The following is a 16346-nucleotide window of genomic DNA, read 5'->3' as shown; positions in this document are numbered from 1 at the left end:
CAACGAGAGTGAGAGACGGGGACAGGATGGTGGAGCTCGTCACCGATGGAGTCACGTGGCACGGGCGCGTCACCTTCGCTGCGCAGACGTTTCATGAGCACACACCCGCGGGGAACACCTGTGAACAGAAGAGCGTCGTAGCTCATCGGATTCCTGCAGTATAAATACATATTCTGATTTCGAGAAGAGAAAAAAATCACTTCATATTTAATAATACATATTCACACCTTCACAGACTGTTGAGGCAAGTGCTGTTAGCGAGCATCTATTAATACCGGCACAAGACACTAAGGGGTTGGGTGGCTAGAAACCACGTTTACATATAACACCAGGTAGATGTTTAAGGCTGAGTCGACCTAGGGGATGCCCAAGTCCAGTTCAGATATTCACCACTGATGTTGGCCTAATGGGTGGGAATCGCTACTCGGGTCGCCGGGTTCGCAGTGCAGTGCGCTAACGGTACATACACACATACACGTAGTGACACATCGATACAAATAGATACACGTAAACAGCGACTATGTACAATAAGCGGAGGCGGTAATACGTGCCATATGTGGTTGAATGGTTTCCAGAATTTGCATTTAGGAACGGAGACCTTTTTAGATATAACGTGAATGAGTAGCTTTGACGCTGCGAGGAAAACGCATCACCCAAACGTAGACGTACGTTATCGGAACAAACAATTTTTTTTTCGATTTAAAGCTTTCGTGACTGCAGGAATTCATCTTCTTGGTTCTTTCGGTAAAGTCACGTAGAATGGAAATAATAAAATAATTAAAAAGACTGTCTTCTCGACAGACCTGCTCTCCACCTGAGGACGGCTGCTTGCATTGTGGCCGAAACGTCGTGACAATTATTTTATTATGTTTTATTTTTATTATTTTATTATTTCCATTCTACGTGACTTTACCGAAAGAACCAAGAAGAAAATAATAATTATTGGTGCGGGTTGGGGCCGGTTCGCAGTTCTCGTGAAATTCGTGAAATCGGGTCGGTTCAAAGGAGTTCGACCCGCCGCACAGCACGTGTCGCCCACCAGTGGACATCAGAGGCATCACGAATATACAATTCTAGAGTCGGGGCAAGTGGTTGCGCAATACCTGTGACTCGCATATCCGGAGTTCGACTCCCGGCTACAGCTAACAAATCAGTGGCGAGTGATAATTGAAGCGGTCCTGTACTCCCACCCGTTCACGAAGCCGCACTGACCAACGTGGTGAAGTATGGTCTAACAAAGCCCATGATTATTACAGTTTGTGAAGGCTGTTATCCAGTAGTCGATTGACAGTGTGATTAATATTATCTTCATGCGAATGAATCAAATACACTTTCATAATGAATTTCGACGCACAGTACATTTCACGGGGTTACATTTTCTTTTGCAAATTGAAATAATAACAATCGAAATATATAATGTTCTCTAGTTACCCGGCAAAGTTTCGAACATTCTCAAGACTTGTTTTTCAGGAGGGCTTTGGGACTTTTGGCCAGCGCCATTAGCGTGTGGGTGCAACGTGGGAGGAGACGGAAGAAACCCTTCTCAGGCGAGACGGTAACACCCACAAGCTCCGTGGAGTTAGGTTTAAGAATCCTTTTCTGTACTGCCTATCTCTGGGATATTTCACGGCCCAAGTCTGTAACAGTTGGCATTCAAGTAGTTTGCATGTGCAAAACACGTGGCCGCGTGTTCTTTTTTTCTTTTCTGCGGGTCCTCCGTGTCTTCCCTCCACATTTAGAAATATGCGTTTAGAGTATTTGTCTGTTATACATTTCCACATGATAGGCCACTTCGTTGGGCTATGCTTTGTGATAGCCAAGTCGCTGCTTCTGATCAAGAGCTGAATCGCTCAGCTGGCCTTTACCTGGTAAAAAAACAACCCCTACTTTAACAGTTTTAATAGTAACCATGCTCAAAATCCTGCTTACCTTCCAGGAGGTGATGAGATCGGGCACAATCGGTGCGATTCGCTCGTGAGCCGAACGCATTTTAGAATATTTTACGTCGAGTAAACGCGTGAACCACAATCAATCTGCGAGCCGCATTGCGGTGTCTACATCACGGGTGCTCTTACACTTCCAAGGCATCTGGGCGGCGTGGAAGAGTAGGCCGATGCACCTTCTAGTCGAGGGCCCTTCGGCCCGCGGTAGGCATGCACCTGGCGGTAATTTCCATCGACCACCCAACAAAGACAATGCCATTTGTCTTACGTTGCGTTCTTTTGTTTGCCAACAGTAAATAGCAGAATTGACTCAGGGGAGCTTCGCTTGCATTTCAACTCGGTTTGTCTTCCAGGAGGGCCCAAAGCGATGGCACGTTTCCCCAAATTCCACCCACGGGTGTTTGTCTCGCCAGCGCGTGCGCCAACAAGGAGTAGCAATGCCTCGTAATAGCCGGTGCAATCACAGCAATCTCGCAGGGTTAAGAGGCTGGCTGCAATTACCTATCAGATTACCACCATTACCGTAGATTTTTTTGTTGTTGTCCAATTCCTCAAACTAAAGAAAAAAAATGTGTTCCACTCTGTGCGCGTCCGTTTAGATGTGGCCCACGGTTGGGTCCATAATGGTGGCCACAAGTTGCGATGAAATTACACGGGCGTGCGGTGGCGCGGAAGAGATGCAAACACATGGCTACACTTGGGGCGTCGCTTTGATGTTCGCCTCGAGGAAGAACCGAAGAGGAAGGAAGAAAGACGAGAGAGAGAGAAAGAAAACAAAACCCGAAGCTCAATTCACCGAAAATTATAGCCGGGGTGGTCTCAAGAATTCGTTCACGTGGTTTTTTTGAAAAAAAACATTTTTGTAAACACGCCCTGGATCTTTCGCCGTTCGCAAGGGAAGTCCCGTCAAGTAAAGCCGTCAAGTAAAGCCGAGGCGTGTGTTCATTTTTGTAGTCACACCCATTAATTCTACAGCAGCCCGGCACAAGTCGCAATGCGCGGGGCATTAAAGCCGTGACTGTAAAACAACAACAACAACAAAAGACCGCAAGGACATATTGGGCTAAGGAACACAACAATAACTGTGCAACAAAATCCATTCTTTGCCTCGCCTCCGCGCGGTGGTATTCACGAATCGAGAGCATCTCAGCTCCAATTTAACGATCTTGACGGCTTTTTTGTTTGTTACACGGGCACGGTCTCAGCGCCAGGCAAGGTGCGCATTTTAGTGACGCTTTGCACCTCACCGCACCGCGCGATGTGGAGCGTCACCAAAATGACTCTATTGAGCCATGGCTCGGTGCCATTCGTCGTCAAGAAGAAGAACAAAAGGGTGCAGGTGGCAGAGGAAGGCAATTTCGGGGAGGATAACCTGTGCTGCCCCCCCTCTCTCTCTCTGAAGCAACAAAGGGCCGGCCCCGTGTTTACACGACCTCCCCTTTTTGTGGAAAATAAATTCCAGCCCAACTGGCCGCTGCGCACTCAACCGTGTGTTTGTTTCTGCGTCGTCGACGGACCGCCCGACCGTGAAATCGTCCGCCAGCGAGTCTCGGCGGCACGGGGGACAGCTCCCGCCATGGATGCCGTCGCGCGCCCGCCTTCTCTCCTCCTTCTGCTGCTGCTGTGGCAACTCCTGCAGCCGATGTCATCGCCGCCGTGCCGAGTGCTCTCCGTTCAGCTGCCCGCGCACGACTCTCAAGACTCCGCGCGGATGTCGAAGAAAAACCCGATGGTCCCGGGCGACGTTCTGGGGCAAGCGGGCGCGAGCGACCACGACCACCAGCAGCTTCAGCAGCAACTTGAGGGCCTCTCCAATCTGGAGCCCGTGGCAGCGCAGGCGGACGAGCCGCGGTCTCTGTCGCTCGGCGCGCTCACGGGGCAGCTGCAGGAGCTGCAGCTGGACGTGGCGGTGCTGAGCAAGGGGATCAGGCAGGGCACGTCGCGGCTGGCGGAGCGTCTCAACTCGCTGGAGTCGGCGGCGTCTGGCGAAGAGTCCAGGCTCCGGCGCGCGGGAGAGGCCACCAAGGAGGCGCTCGCGTCTCTCGACAGGAGGATGAGCGCCGTGGCGAGCCTGCTCCTTCGTTTGGTGGCCGCGTGCGACTGGAGCTGCGGGGATGCCACCCAGCAGATCAGACTCGGTACGGTTGGTTTTTGCATTTCGCGTGAGTCAAACCCACTCACGCCATTGACGTGGCGTGAGCGGTGGTTGGAAGGGATGGGGTGCCACGGTGGTGCAGATGTTGACTACCTTTTTTGATATGCAGGAGGTTCATGGGTTCGATCCCGACCCTGACGCCTGTATATTTGGAGTTTGAATGTTCGTTCTCTCTCTCTCTCCGTTTGTCGCGTGGATTTTTCTCCAGGTCCTCCGGTTTTTCGCTCCATATTCAGAATCGACGTGCGTTTAGAGTACAGGATGCTTCAAATAAATGTTAACACTTACATGTGACTATCGTTTTTAATGGGAAAATAACGGACAATATACTGTAACATGATAACAAATGTGATGTTAATAGCTTCAAAAAGTCAAATAGTCTCCACTTGTTCAATATCGTTGTCAACAAATGCCTGAAATCTTCTCCAGGTGGTCTCCAGAGCACGGAGGCACATCTCTTGTGGCGTTGCAAATTCTCGGAAGTGTTCACATCTTTTTGAAACACCCTGTATTTGGCTGCGATTCATTTCCACGTGATAAGCCACTTCGTTGAACTATCATTTGTGGCCTGGTCGCTCCTGAAAAAAGAGCTAAACATCTCAGTGTGTCTTATCTGGTAAAAAATAAAACATAGTTTAGTAAATTAACGAATGTGGGTGTGTGTTTTCCCTGCAGGTTTACGTGCACCGTAATTGCTCGTTTTAACGATTCAGTGAGTGCAAACCTAAAGTTAGAACACGAAAGAAGTTTAACACACACACACAGAGTGACACACACACCAATCAAGGACCCCCCCAGGTTCATAGAGCAGCGCGCGAACCGCTACACTATCGCTCCCCACACACACGAGTGACGCACACATACACATACACAGTGACACACACACACAGTGACACACACACAGTGACACACACACAGAGTGACACACACACACACACAGTGACACACACACATACACACAGTGACACACACACAGTGACACACACACAGTGACACACACACACAGAGTGACACACACACAGAGTGACACACACACACACAGTGACACACACACATACACACACAGTGACACACACACAGTGACACACACACAGAGTGACACACACACAGAGTGACACACACACAGTGACACACACAGAGTGACACACACACACACAGTGACACACACACACATACACACAGTGACACACACAGAGTGACACACACACACAGAGTGACACACACACAGTGACACACACACACAGTGACACACACACACATACACACAACAACAACAACCGCCATTCGCCACTAAGTGGCGGTGACGTCACCACGACGCTTGTGCCAGGCCATGTGCACCTTGAGGCCACGTGAAGTGTCGAACGCCCGCTGGCAGGAGGTCACGGGGCAGACCCAGGTGCCACGGGTCGACTGACCGAGATGACCGAGATGACTGGCTGATGCACCACCTGTGCCCCCTACTGTGCCAACTTGCTGTGCTTTAGCCACCCGGCGCTCCGCTCGTTGTTGTGAGCGTCGCTCCTCCGCCCTCCGTTGTTGTTGGAGGGCGACTGCCTCCAACTGCCCAGTAGCGTCCTTCACGAGCCTCCTCCACTGAGGCCGATCTTGACACCGCTGGTACCAGTCATCGGCAAGTCCACTCAGCTCCACGTCCTCCACACATACACACACACACAGTGACACACACACACAGAGTGACACACACACACGAGTGTGTGGTGCTCGGGAGGCGATCAGCATTGCACAGCTCAAGCTGAGATGAGAACACCTGGAGAAAAGAAACGGTAACATTTACGATCTAGCGCCGAGGTGACGTGTAAACAGCACGCACCACTGACTCTTATCTCCGAATCCTCAGCACCAGGTGGAGCAAACAGAGTGAGAGAGGAGGGAGCGAGGGACACTCAGTCAGTGCAGGTGTGGAGGGTGTTTAATCAAAAAAGCAGCAGTCCTCAATAGTCAATTCCATTAAGCTGCATTGCTCCCATTCCTTCACGTTAATGAACAAACTGACGATCTCAATGCGACGAGGTAACGTTAAATAAAGTCCAGCCATTGTCAATCCACCAATGGATGAAGATATTCACGTGCAGTGTCTTCGGGGCGCCGTGGTGGCGAGGAGATGTTAACTACCTCGCCAGGTATACCGGAGGTCGTGGGTTAGGTCCCAACCCTGACGCCTGTTGTGTCTTGGGAGTTTGCGTGTCTCTCTCTCATCATCACGGTGGCTAGGAGATGTTAACTACCTCGCCTGGTGTACTGGAGGTCGATGGTTAGATCCCGACCCTGATGCCTGCTGTGTATTGGTAGTTTGCGTGTCTCTCTCTCTCTCTCTCCCCGTGGTCGCGTGCGTTTTTCTCCGGGTCCTCCGGTTTTCCCCCTTCACATTTAGAATCAACGTCACGCGTTCAGAGTTCAGAGTGTTTTAGCCGCTGTACACTTGCACGTGACGATCAGCCACTCGGTCGTGCTATCGTTTGCGGCCAGGTCGCTTCTAAAAACAGCTACTTAACTCAGTCGGTCGGAATGTGATCGATACGTTGGTACGGGTACATTGCACGGTTTGTAAAAAAAAAGTGACACTATTGTTGGGGTGGCAGGGGGTCAATGACAAGAATGTTGTAGCAAAAAACTACCGCATAATAGCCGAACGCAAACAAAAATGAAATAAATGAACGTATTGGCGGTACACCAGTGGTGTGCGGGAAAAGGTAAAAAAAATATATCATAAACATTTTCGCAATAATTTTTTAAAATTTCTCGCGATTCGCAAGCACAGTCAGAACATAGTTCGGGGTGGGGGTGGTGGTGGTGGTGATGGTGAGTCAAAATCAGTTCTCGTGATGTCGTAAGCGGTCGGAAGACGTTCCCACGAGCCGGCTGAACAAGAAGGGTCCCAGTCTGTCGCCGCTTGGCAGCATCCAGCCACGACCACGTTCGGCTGCTCCGTGTTCCAAAGGCAATATTTGACTCCTCGTGACCTGGGACTTGGTTGGACGGTGCCTCAATTCAAGGGGACCCAAATCAACGGTCAATATTGACGCCTGTTTATTTGAGCAAGTCTCAGCAGACTGAATAAAGCTTCGAATCGCGTCAACATTGGCGACACGAGTCACTTAAAGGCTGACAAACAGACATACCTCTTTGGTTCTTTCGGTAAAGTCACGCAAGTGAAAACAAGTATAACCCGTAAAAACAAAGTTTTTCACTATAAATCCTTTATATGCGTGGCGGCTAGAGTCCTCTCGTCCTCTGGCTTGAGATGGCTGCCACCTATGGGTCAGATGATTGCATTGCACCATTAAGCAATTGGTAATTAAATATTATATTTTTGTCCTAAAAAGTGTAAAATTTTGGAAAAAAATTTTCACGAACATTAATTGTCACGCACAACGAGTCTGTATGGAAAATGTCAGCTCGATTGGATCACGGGAAGTGGGTTAAAAAACGACCGAAAGATTTGCACGGTCGTAAGCAAGCAAGCGAACTTAATATAAAGGATTTAAAAAAGAAAAATATTAATAATAATAAAATTAAAATAAAATAATAAATTAAAATAGAAATAACTAAATTAAATCATGATGTTTCGATTGCAACACAAGCAATCATCATCAGGTGTGGAAATCACAGCTAGAATTGTTTTTACCTACGTGACTTTACCGAAAGAACCAGACTATAGATCCTTGCAGTCACGAAAACTTCAAATCTAGAATGGACTGACACACAGATTTGCTAAAATCAAATTTGGATTCTAGACTGTTTTATGAGGACTGGTGTGCTATGCTGAACCGGTGCACCGCCATTACGTCCAAATGTGTAATCGGAGGCGACTAGCTAACAACATCGGGCAGCATTTGTTTGGTAGTCACACTGCTGATGAGGCTGTGAACGTTGAAACCTGTCCACAGTTTTGCCTGGCTTAAACCAATGCTGCTGAAAAAAACACCTCTATTATGGACGATATTAATCTTAATTTGAAGCTTCCTCTTTGGTTCGTTCGGTAAAGTCACGTAGGTAGAAAAAAAATAAAACGAACTACGTGCCATTACCGAAATAACCAAATAGTGTGGATGATATTGGTCACGAAAGCCTCCGTGTTAAAGCTGCTGGAAGCATTACTCCACAAAGGCTGAGACTCCCAACGGGATATTTACATTTTTCTGCAGGTGAAACAGATACTTTGCCTGTTTATACGTACGTGACTTTATCGTAAGAAAATATCGTGTCATTTAACAGTCTATTAGTATCACTGTTGTGAGATAACCAGGATATTGACTCAAATCGTGACGTGTTATTATTGTAACTCCAAGTATTACTGCCACTTCAGGTTTCAGGTCAGGTTTATTATCAGTCCTTCAAAGGAGCATAATAAACCATCACGCACACTCCGATCTTCCTCGCAGCGGCTGATGAAAAACCATCGAACAAAAGGCGGTCACCGCATCACACACTTTCAGGATGCACTTCTGCGGCCGTCTGGAACGCTCTTCTTTCCGATATTAGGAAGCCACTGGAGGTGTGCACTTTGAAAACACACCGGTGTGCTGAACTGGTAACGAATTGGGCACGTTTCGTTTACGGGACAAACCTTATTAATCGGCTGTGTCGGGTGGTGGCGGGTTTAACGACACATTTATATTTACGCGATCTAACCCGAAAAATGTTAGCCTCTCACGGACCGGTACAACATTTCAAATGAGTAAAAATTGGACGAGGACATTTTAAAAATGTACAAACATCTGAACGTGAAACTCTCCTGCAGATGAATTCTGAGTCTCGGCGAGCTTTTCCTGTTTACAATTATATATATTTTTGTAAAAACAATATGACCGTGTGTGTATAGATATTGTTTACACGTGAAAATGAGATTAGCAGGTGTGCATGTGCCAGGTGCATTTGCTACATGGCGGTGTCATGAAATGGGCACTCCGTGCACAGACCTCCAACAGATCGTTGATGGTACATTTTTGACCGAATAACCAAATCCCGTGTTCAGTCTTTCTCTCCCTCCTTGCACCCCTCCACTTGACTAGAAAGTCACCGGGGCTACGGCACTATATTGAAAATGTATTTATTTAGAACTGCTTTTAGTGTCTTGTCCTTTCCCCCGCACCTCTGATTATCACGGTTGGCTACGTACAGTGCGAAAGAAGTTCAACATACACACAAAGACAAATACAAAGATCCTCCGTATAGCCTTAACCGACTGTAGGGGCAAGTGCTGTTAGCCAGCACCTATGAAGGCCGGAACGGTACACGAGGGGGTGGGTGGCCAGCACCACGCCCGACCGCCTTTGTCTCCCTAGTGGCGATGTTTACACACTGCACCAGGTACTTATTTGAGGCTGAATTGACCTAGGTGAAGGCCCATGACCGGTTCAGATAATCGTAACTGAGTGTTGGCCATGAGCGGGAATCGAACCCTGGTCGCCGGGTTCGTAGCACAGCACGCTAACCGCACCTCTGATTATACACTGGTCAACACACTTTTTCTGGCACGAGGTATTCCAACGGGTTTAAGGTAATTTTGGGGTGCTGATTCCAAATCTGGCATCAGTTTTTGTCTATCAGATCAGGTTTTTGAGATATCAAATATTGCATTTTCAATCAAAACTGCAGAAGAAAAATATTAAATAAATGTGGATATCTACATAAAATGATATTATAAACACACTATCCTAAAAATACAGCACCATATTTTAACACTAAAGCAGTCACTGACTCGCAACAACTGGCAATTATAAGTGACAGAGTTAATTTCGGGTAAAATCAATGAAAATGGGGTATGCCGATAGCATAAACATGAGATGTGATAGAGCAAATCTGAAATCAGATTTGCAATCAGCACCCTGAATTTAGTCTAAAACAGCTGCAAAAGTCCAGGCCAGAATTTTTTTTTTTTCTTGACCAGTGAATTATCATGGTTGGCTACGTACAGTGCCGAAAGAAACTCAATATATCTTCCCCCTCCAACCCAGCTTAAATATACGCTGCCAAGCGTGGTGGTGTTCATTCAGACGCTGTCTTTCCGACAGATCTGTTCTTCACCTGAGGACGGCTGCTTGCGTTGTGGCCGAAACGTCGTGAGAATTATTTTATCATGTTTTATTTGTATTATTTTATTATTTCCCTTCTACGTGACTTTACCGAAAGAAACAAGAAGAAGCTCAATATATATACGCGCGCACGCGCACATACACCGTCGGCGTGCGGTGGGAACCGTCGGGCCAAACGTGGGCTCGGCGTTTGGCCCCACCGACGTTGACAGCGCACGTGACTCTTTGTGGGTGTTCACCGGCGTACAGAGAGCCGACGACTACAGAGCCTGGACACGAGCGTGCGGCTCCTCCCTTTGTCGCCCGACATCTCGAAGCAAGATTCCACGGACGGTAAATCCTCGACCACCCCACCCCCCATCACACGCGGCTGCCGCCACCGCCGCTGCTGCAGCTGCTGACATTTCACACGCAAATGCGCCACCACCACCACCACCACCGTCACTACCCCACCCACTTCCCGCCACCTTTTGATTGAGTCCTAAATGACTGCTTTGGGTTCAGTCGGTGTCTCATTGCGAATGGGTGTAAGGGTCCGGCAGCGAAGTGACGCATGCAGCCGGTAATCGACGTCACTTTTGATGCCCGAAGCGCGCGCATGTGGAATTGACTTGCGAGTCGTTGCAAGGCGAGGCGGGTTCAGGAGCTGCAAGGTTTGGTGGATGTGCGGGGTTTTTAGAGCCTCAGTAATTCCGGGATGTATTGTTTAGAGCAGAGGGGGTTTCTATATTTGTGTGGGTGAGAGGCAGACGTGTTCGCCGCTGTGGGTGCGAGATTAACCTTTCTTGGGAGTGCAGGACATGGGCAGATTTTGTTTTTAGAAGGTAAATAATCGAAACACACACATTAAGGACGCGCACGTAAGTACAACTACTTTGTTTCACCAAACACACCTATGTATGTATTAAAATGATATATGTTTTAATGATTAAGAACTACAGGGGTGCAAGACTGCAGTAAAGGTTTAGAATCACTGACCTAGACTAAGAACTCATTCAATTGCCCTCCGGGCCAGCCAGAGATGGGAAATATCTGCATACCAACCGCATAATAAACAAATGAAAGTTCATCGTTACATTTGTAGTTTGTAATTGCTATCTTTATTACACACCTCAAAGTAATGGACAATGTGTAACGATCTGTATCAAAGTTACATTTCCAGGAATAATCGAAAATTTGAATGCATTTTTGTCCAACTTTTCCGGGGCCCCCTTGAAAGTGGAGCGATCCGTGAATCAGTGCTCGGTAATATAACTGCCCAGAGGTAACCACGGAAGATGCCACTTTATTTGGAGGGGTGTTTCGGTCTTGGCATTCGCTCACCATGATACATTCGTCTCAAGGTACCACATCTGTTTTCTTTAAATTGATGTAATCCCTCCCGCCACCCCCGCTACCGATGTCACGTCACGTGATGACGAATCCATTTGGAAATCTCACAGAGCGGTGTGACTCACGTGTCAGAGAACGGATGCACAAGAGATGTTAGGCGTCAGGGTAGCGAGATGTTCACTACTTCGCCTGATATACAGGAGGTCGTGGCTTCGATCCCGACCCTGACTTTGTATGTTCTTCCCGTGGCCGCGTGGATTTTTCTCCAGGTCCGCCAGTTTCTCCCTCCGCATTTAGAAACATGCGTTTAGCTGCTACTATATATTCCCACATTTTAAGCCACTTGGTTGACCTATCGTTTGTGGCCAGGTCATTTCTGAAAGAGAGCTACATGGCTCAAGTGGGCCTTACTTGGTAAACTATAAATAGTTATTATAATATTATTATTATATTATTATAAATAATTTGTAGTTTCATCTTCAGTTCATTTACGTGCAGTGGCTATCCCAGATTCCAGGTGCACAAGTCGTGAAATCTCTTGCTTGACATTGCAGAGGATGATGTTGCTGCTGCTGCTGCTGCTGCGGCTGCTGCCTTGAACGGACGACTCTTCCCAGAGGACTGCGCTGACATCTACAAGCAGAAGATCAAGGAGAGCGGCGTCTACACCATTCAGCCTGCGTCTGCCCAGGTGCCCTTCGAGGTGAGGGTATCGGGCACCCATCCTTCGCGCCCCATCGTTTCTGTTCTCCTCTGCCGAGAGTCATTTGCAGGCCTCTTTCTTGGCGATGGTCTCTCCCACTTACGGTTTGTTGACGCGGGAGTGAGTCGGGTCAGCGACATGGTGGACAATCGCCAGCGGAGGTAGCGGCCAGCTCTGGGGCTCTCCAAAGCGGCCGGACTTCGCTCCACGCTCGCCGGGGAGAAGCTGCTGCAGGAGGCCCTGAGGACGCTGAATAAACTGGGATTGAAGCTGGAGATGCCGGACGGCAGCGAAGGACGCTCCTTCCCCCAAATTACTCTTTCTTGCGCCGCCTCCTCCGATCGCAAGGACAGGGGGAAGCTCTTGAAAATGAAGAGATGCAGAGACGTCTCGTTGAGGGAGGCTCACAACAAAAGAGCTGTACACTTATTGTGTTAAAGTTCCGCATTTTCAGGACCTGGAGAAATTACCGGACACAAAACGGAGAGAATATTTCTCCCCATCGATGGAAGCTGGCCCCCAGTGGCGTGGCACGTACAAGCGCCCCACAGCAAAACGCTGTGGCGACCTCCAATGGAGGTTGGCGCACTGGACTGTGCCCTCGGTTGTGTGGGCCAGCCGAGCCTCAACACGAACTCCTGACACCTGCGCGTTTTGCGGACCGAGAGAGGATCTCGCCCACCAATACCTCAAGCGCAAACGGCTCGACCCGCTGTTCCGTTTCTTAGCACAGATCTTCAGGAGGCTGGACACCCCTCTCAGCGAGAGTGCATCCGTGGGCTGGAGGGCGACAATCGTGACTGTGGGGGCAGTGGCAATGCTGAAGACCCTCCTAGAAGCACGGCTAAAGCTGGAGCACGCGTACTACGATCATGCCGGGGGGGAAGGTGTCTTTTAAAATAAATGGGGGGGGGGGGGGGGGAGGGCGCCGAGGGGGGGAGGCCCTTTGCACAATTGTAAATATATAATGCACTTCACTACGCATTCTAATTCCCACAGCCCTCTCTCAGAGATGATCGACGCTTCGTACGAGTGCGCTGTCACTGGTCGTTGGCGTTGACGCTTCCTAAAAGCAATACAATTTATTTTAAAAGTCAAAGGTTTCCGTGTCTCTCTCTCTCCCTGTTTCTCTCGCTGTCTCTCTCTCTCTCCCTGTCTCTCTGTCTCTCTCCCTGTCTCACTCCCTGTCTCTCTCTCTCCCTATTTCCCTGTCTCTCTCCCTGTCTCCCTGTCTCTCTGTCTCTCTCCCTCTGTCTCCCCGTCCCCCGTCGCGTGCGCTCGCAGGCGTTCTGCGACATGGACACGGACGGCGGCGGCTGGACCGTCTTCCAGCGCCGGCGCGACGGCTCGCGGGACTTCAACCGCACGTGGGCCGACTACAAGCGCGGCTTCGGCGAGGTGGGCGGCGAGCACTGGCTGGGCAACGATCGGCTGCACCAGCTGACTCGGGCGGGTGACGACGGACCCTCTCCGTCGTCGCCTACGTCATCGTCGTCACAGTCGTCGTCGTCACAATCGTCGTCGTCACAGTCGTCATCGTCACAGTCGTCATCATCACAGTCGTCGTCATCGTCGTCGTTCACGCTGCGCGTGGAACTCGAGGACTGGCACGGCGTGCGGCGCCACGCGCTCTACGCGCACTTCCACGTGGCGTCCGAGCGCGAGCGCTACCGCCTGACGGCGCGCGGCTACCGCGGCGACGCGGGCAACGCGCTCAGCTACAGCCGCGGCTACAACCACGACGGGAGGCCCTTCTCGACGCCCGACCGCGACAACGACGCGTACGCGGCGGGGAACTGCGCCGCCTACTACGCATCGGGCTGGTGGTTCGACTCCTGCCTGGCCGCCAACCTCAACGGGCGCTACCACCGCGGGGGCTACCGAGGCCGAGTCACCGACGGCATCTACTGGGGCACGTGGTACATCCTGAGCGACTACCGCACCGGGCGCAAGTACTCGTTCCGCTCCGTCGAGATGAAGGTCCGCCCGGCGCGCTTCTGAAGCGCGCGCTGACGGGGGTGGGTTTGGCGGATCGGAGACAGGGTGAATTGGTGTGGTGAGGTCGATGATGACGATGGTGGTGATGATACTCAAAACGAACTTTGTTATTTTAAAATTTATAAGGCCCACTGAGCTATGTGGTGGGGTAAAGTGTGGATGGTCCCACCTCTCCCAAGGCATCTGGAAGAGTAGGCCAACGAAACTGAACTCTCGCTCGTGGAGGCCCTTCTGCCAGCAGTGGCCTTAGCTTGTGAGTGCAGGACAGCAGATTTATCGTTTAACTATTATGCCGCACAATAATGTCGGTTGAACGATGTGTATGTTGGTTACTCACGAAACTGTGGCTCAGAGGTCAGAACGCTGAGCAAGTACCGTTGAGATGCTGGGTTCATATCCGGACCGCCACGGTGGCGAGACGTTAACTACCTTGCCTGGTATGCAGAAGCTATATAGACCACTGAGCTATATAGATTTTTTTCACAAGCGACGTGGCTATCACAAATAATAGCTCAAGGAAGTGGCTTATCACGTGGGAATTTATACCAGCCAAAGTACTCTAAATTGACGTTCATTTTAAATGTCGAGTGGAACAACGGAGGACCCGGAGAAAAATCCACGGGACCACGGGGAGAACACGCAAATTACAAATATAGAACAGGCATCAGGGTTGGGATCGAACCCACGACCTCCTGTATACCCGTCGAGGTAGTTAACATCTCCTAGCCACCGTGGCGCTCCCAAGGTGAAGACGATGCTGACAATAGCTCCGTCCGGTTTATAACTCGCATGGCGAATCGCTTACTGCGAGTAAGCGGCACGTTCAGCGTTTGTCATTTAGTCTCTGGCAGGACAAACAAGTGGGACGTGGGTGGGCGTGTGTTGCAGTAAGGCGATATCTTGGATAGGTCGTCTCATGCAATCTATATTTATACACACAGGGCGCCTTCACTCAAGGCGCTCGGTGACGCAGCGTACACGACGGTGACGCACAGTGGGATGATGCAGTTGGAGGGATGGGAAGGAGTGGAGGGGCGAGGGGTGGAAAGGGGAAGAGAGGAGGCGATGGAGGAGAGGCGAGGCTTTAATAGAGGAACGGAAGGAGGTTAAGGAGGGGGCTGCTATGTATTTGTGCTGAACTTCTTTCGCACCGTACATAGCCAACCGTGCAAATCGGAGGTGCGGGGTAAGGTCAACAATCTAAACACAATAGAGAAGTTCTAAATAAATTAATTTTCAATAAAGTGCCGTAGCACCAGTGGCTTCCTAGTCCAGTGGAGGGGTGCAAGGAGGGAGAGAAAGACCGAACACGGGATTTGGTTATACTGGTAGGAACCCCCTGGTTACACCAGCCCACACGGGATTATTGGGTCCGTCCGTCGTGCATCCAAAAATGGGGGGGGTGGGGCTGGATGGAGAGGGGAGGGGCTGGGTGGGGAGGGAGGGGCTGGGTGGGGAGGGGCTGGTTGGGGAGGAGCTGGGTGGGGAGGGTGGGGAGGGGCTGGGTGGGGAGGGCGGGGAGGGGCTGGGTTGGGAGGGTGGGGCTGGGTGGGGGGTGGGAGGGGTGGGGCTGGGTGGGGAGGGGCTGGTCACCCCGTGGTGCCCTTATAAAACTCAACGTTTAACCTACTCACGCCGGCTTGTGCCCGCCCTCACAGTCGGGCATATTTGCGGAATACACCACGCCGCCGTTGACTCTGGCCATTGACCGAGCAACCCAACGTTCCTACCAGCTCCTTCCGCAGGAATGTGTTTCGGTCAAAAATGTAACACCATCGATCTGCTGGAGGTCTGTGCACGGAGTGCCCACCTCATGACACTGCCATGTAGCAAATGTACCTGGCACATGCACACCTGCTAATCTCATTCATCCATCTAATTTTCACGTGCAAACAATATATATACACACACACAGTCATATTATTTTTACAAAAATATAAATATAATTGTAAACAGGAAAAGCTCGCCGGGTCTCAGAATTCATCTTCAGGAGTTTCACGTTCAGATGTTTGTCCATTTAAAAATGTCCTCGTCCATTTTTTACTCATCTGAAATGTTGTACCGGTCCATGAGAGGCTTTTTTTTGTTGGGTTACATCGCGTAAAAATAAATGTGTCGTTAAACCCGCCACCACCCGACACAGCCAATTAATAAGGTTT

The 16346-nt window shown here is 50.0% G+C and overlaps 1 protein-coding gene across 1 annotated transcript; it reads left to right on the top strand.

Annotated features, from left to right (window-relative positions):
• Positions 1-3519: 3519 nt before the first annotated feature.
• Positions 3520-14190, top strand: LOC144944408 (fibrinogen-like protein 1). Its single transcript, XM_078872547.1, has 5 exons — positions 3520-4081; positions 10404-10487; positions 12041-12189; positions 13474-13646; positions 13767-14190. Exons 1-5 carry the CDS (start codon positions 3520-3522, stop codon positions 14188-14190), a joined length of 1392 nt encoding a protein of 463 aa, XP_078728673.1.
• Positions 14191-16346: the final 2156 nt, after the last annotated feature.

Source organism: Lampetra fluviatilis, chromosome 34, assembly GCF_964198595.1.
Source record: "Lampetra fluviatilis chromosome 34, kcLamFluv1.1, whole genome shotgun sequence".
NCBI classification, from domain to species: Eukaryota; Metazoa; Chordata; class Hyperoartia; order Petromyzontiformes; family Petromyzontidae; genus Lampetra; species Lampetra fluviatilis.
The sequence above is the reverse complement of the archived record's forward strand: the minus strand, read 5'-3'. Positions and strand labels throughout refer to the sequence as shown.

Coding starts and splice junctions, on each gene's coding strand:
- LOC144944408 (XM_078872547.1), top strand. CDS start 3,520: ATGGATGCCGTCGCGCGCCCGCCTTCTCTCCTCCTTCTGCTGCTGCTG. Junction 10,488..12,040: donor GAAGCAAGATTCCACGGACG/GTAAATCCTCGA, acceptor TTGACATTGCAG/AGGATGATGTTGCTGCTGCT. Junction 13,647..13,766: donor CAGCTGACTCGGGCGGGTGA/CGACGGACCCTC, acceptor GTCATCGTCGTC/GTTCACGCTGCGCGTGGAAC.